This window comes from Hydractinia symbiolongicarpus, chromosome 6, assembly GCF_029227915.1.
Source record: "Hydractinia symbiolongicarpus strain clone_291-10 chromosome 6, HSymV2.1, whole genome shotgun sequence".
Lineage (NCBI taxonomy): Eukaryota > Metazoa > Cnidaria > Hydrozoa > Anthoathecata > Hydractiniidae > Hydractinia > Hydractinia symbiolongicarpus.
In genome coordinates this window covers 11,784,798-11,788,934 of record NC_079880.1, presented here as the reverse complement: position 1 = coordinate 11,788,934, position 4,137 = coordinate 11,784,798, and the positions used below count along the sequence as shown (strand labels likewise).

Sequence of the window (4,137 nt, the reverse complement as noted above, 5' to 3'; positions counted from 1 at the left end):
TCCCGCACTGAATGCAAAATCTTTTCAATAACTCTTTTCAGTATTAGGCCCTTTGTTTGCTATTTTATCGTTGAGATGCAAGAATTAAGAACGTGGCATTACTTTTTTGAAATCCTATGTTGTTATAAAAAAAAAACGTGTACTGGACTATATAATCTTTTTATCTATATATACTAAGAGAGGCTTTGGATTACACGTCAACTCACCTTCTTAATATAACTCCTAAAATCTTGCTTCAACAGGTCTTAGTTTTAAGATCCTACCTTAGTTGTTACTGTGCAAACTGTATTGCTAAATTTGGTTACACAAATCAAACGCGCTGGCAGCCTCTGCAAATCAAATTATACTTTTCTAATATTATTGCACGATGTTCTTCTTCACACAGGAGATTATGTGTATTTGTGATATGTATCTTATCTTCCAAACAAAATGCAGAACCTTCCTATCACTCTGAACATAAACTAGTGCGCAGAAGGGCGAAATTTCACAGTTTGTAAATAATAAGCAAAGACGTTTCTATGTAAGTAACACGCACTCCGACTTGTCAACATTCATCTATTCGTGAATAGCACTAATTTCTACTAAGGGCAATGCGCCCCAATTCCCCAGTATTGCGTACCTTTCCTGGTCGTGAAAGAGTGGACTGTTGTATAATGTAGCTATTGTAAAAAGCTCAGCTAACGCATTTTAATGTTGGTTACCCCTGCCGAAGTAAGAATTTTGTAGCTTACTGACTGTATATTAATTGGTATATGATGCCCTTTAGCCAATTCAAGAAATGCCTAAAAAACGACTTTGTACAATATATTATATCCAGGATTGTATATTTATGTGTTAAAAAAAATAAAATTTCTTAGTTCCGAACTTGTGTTTCATCTTTTCTATAATCGTCATCTAAAATTGAGCACATTTGGGGATTTAATCACAGGTATTTTCTCGCTTATCAGGATTGTAGTATAAGGCTTTTTTTGGCGGTTTATTTCTTGTGTTTCTTTAAATATGGAATATATTACACCGAATCTGTCATTTTGTTTCAGACAAACGAGAAGGATTTTAAGAGGCCACTGCTACAATATAGTGTATGCAATATTAATTAATTGTAGTCACTGGTGTACAATTCTGTACAATTATATACAAGAAGGATATATATACAAGTTTCCTCAAATTGAACTAATTTTATTTAAAGACACTTGTGAGCTGTGAAGCCTCGTATATTGTACGTCGTGGTTACATTTGTACAATGCCTTTTACAAGAACATAAAGTTGTGTACAATAGCTACATTGAACAGTGGAAACTACCATTTATGATTGGTCGAAAATATCCGTTTTGAGTACGCACCTTCTTAATATGTACCGTAATAATAAATTGAATACATTCTTCTTTGTTCTTTTTATTTACTTTAGCATTTGTTCATAAATAAATAATAATAACAATTTGTAATGCCTGATTATTACAGATTATATAATTTTGTTTTCCGACCATGCTTCAAAATAATATTGGCCGGTTGCTTTATATTCTTTTTATGAGTTTAAGGCACTTAACTTAATCGTTTCTATGAAGCCTTTCTCATGCTGATATACGAGGCATTGAACTATATTATTACGTTTTGCTCGAGGATCAAAACAAATTTTAATTTCTGTTTCTTTTAAAACTTTAAAGAAAGGACTGTGTAGATATCGACGAGTTATTTCAAAAGCATTTTAAGAACGTTTTTAGACTTTAAAGTACATATATTAAGAATTCTGGTCTAGGTAGTATTTAACCCTACTTGGTATGAGCTTTTCTTGGCCTGGAGATTATTGGAGCAAATGGGAAGTGTGTGGGGGGGATAATTTTTGAGTTATACTTACTACATAAAACTTAATCCCGTTTTAGTATTTTCCCTTGAGACGCCAGCCTTTTTTTTCCAATTCCTGAACGAATGAATGAGCATTTGCGAAAGAATCCAATATATGTTATATATGGAATTGGGATCGTTAAAATCGAAAAAATAGATTTGACAGGGGCAAAACGTAGCCAGATATAAGATCAGAATCATTAGCACTTTTCAGTTTTCCGTGTTTATTAGAGATTGTTCCTTGTTCTTGCCCTTCCTGTCAGTAGGCACAACCGTCCACGTTATTGTCAGGGAAGGCCAAAAGGAATACTGTATGCTAACAAAAGAGAACCACTGACAGTTTAAATTTAGCTAAAACATAAAATGCAGTTTGCTAGAATCTGGTATTTATTTTAAAATTTGATTAACTGAGGACACTGATATATTTCGATATACTGAATGCAAGTAATTTGAGCTTTTAACTCATAAATGTCCTTAAAGCAATAAAATTTATCCATTAAAGTAATTGGTGCACGTCAATTTTTTAATTTACTTTTATCAATTCAGTTGTGATAAGCTTAAGTGTATAGTGGGCGAAGCAAGGAACCTGCAGAACAGTAACTTGTTGTGCTTTAAATTTATGAAGAGAAATATTTCTTACATTTTCTAGTTAGAATACTAACAAGGTTGATCATATCAAAACTTCTACGATTCAATATTAATTTTCTTTTAAACTTAAGAATACAATATTTACAATTTTAAAGCTAATTTATTACAATGCATATAATCGCAACAGACTTTTTCAGAACTTTTAACTTTTCAAAACAGAAATTACCCATCTTACCAATCTTACCAATTTAGTACCTTACCAATTATCTTATTAAGGTACTAAATTGCATAAGAGACATGTTGGATAATTATTGTGGATCTTTAAAAAAGCAAAATATAAGGAAAACGAAAGATGAAAAAATAGCAATACATTCTGAAAAATCGAATGTAACACATGCATTTCATTAGTAGAAAGTATCCATCAACACCTGAGGAATATTTGACACCGGATACATTTCATTCACCGGTTGAAACGACGGTATTGCGTTTGAATCACAGCTTTGATTACTTGTATTATGAAAATTGATATAATCTACTCGCTGTGTAATGTTTAGTCCGTTGATACATGTTGGTACACTATCACCCATCATGTCTCTATGAGATTGTTCATTCATTAAAGCCATCAGAAAGTCCATAGATTGATACTGCTGACTATGTTCTTCAACAGGAGTTGACGAACAGAGAATATTTGATAAATCGGTAATATAGTGGCAAGCAAACTGTAAAATTTGCAATTTTGTCATACGCTTCTTTCCATGATATAACGGTACACACCCTTTCAGAGCTTGCAATGCGCCATTTAATGAATTCATTCGCCTTCTTTCGCGATCATTTGCACGAAATCTGCGATTGCTTTGCTTGGGATCGTGGTGGATGTCACTATATATGCGTCTTTTTCTACCATTGCCATCAATGATTCGCTTCACTCTACTTTTGACTCTATCTTTACTTTCATTTTTTGTAAATTGATCTTGAAGTTGTTCAGGTTGACCATCGAATTCACAAAGTCGTGAAGCGCAATGCATGATTGAAGTTTTAAAGAAAATTAAAAATTATAATTTCAGGACAAATCCTTTTTTCAAATTATTACCCCAACCTTCACATAAGCTTTCCTTCTGCACTATAAACTCCATCCAATGATCCACTGCCCTCCATTTATTCCATTCCGATGAGAAAACCAACATTACAAACGTCTGCAAACAATGACATATTTTTAAGGGGCTACTTTATCATCTGTAAATTCCTCAGCGCTTTTAATTTTGTTAAAAAGAAAAGAAGTTAAAGTAAATAATAACACATTTTTTAATGTATGATTTTATATAGTTTTTATATTCATTAGTTTATTTATAATTTATATAATGTTTAATTAAAAAATGTAAAAAGGGAAAACGACAAAATGAGAATAGAAGTATCAATTTCATTACGCTACACACGTTTTCTTATTTGTTTTTATTTTCTCCGCTACATCTTGATTTACTTCAGTTTTATGATTTGTGTACACAAAATCATTATGTCCACATTCAAATTTGACGAATCTTCTCATACCTTCTTGTTCATGCTTGCATGTGTGCGTGTGATAAAACTATGTTTAATCACACATCTTGGAATTTCCACATAACCTCGTTTTTTTATAAATAAAGAATCACTCTATATGAGTCACATTTACTACAACTCTTTTCTGAAATAAAGGAAATGGAAACGCATATATACA

The 4,137-nt window shown here is 32.1% G+C and overlaps 1 protein-coding gene across 1 annotated transcript; it reads right to left on the bottom strand.

Moving 5' to 3' along the window:
* Positions 1–2,528: 2,528 nt before the first annotated feature.
* Positions 2,529–3,596, bottom strand: LOC130647531 (helix-loop-helix protein ngn-1-like). The gene has a single exon (XM_057453417.1). The coding sequence runs from the start codon at positions 3,449–3,451 to the stop codon at positions 2,831–2,833; it is 621 nt and encodes a 206-aa protein (XP_057309400.1). The 5' UTR covers positions 3,452–3,596; the 3' UTR covers positions 2,529–2,830.
* Between the last annotated feature and the right edge of the window lie 541 nt (positions 3,597–4,137).

Excerpts from the sequence above, each read along its gene's own strand:
- LOC130647531 (XM_057453417.1), bottom strand. The coding sequence starts at position 3,451 with ATGCATTGCGCTTCACGACTTTGTGAATTCGATGGTCAACCTGAACAA.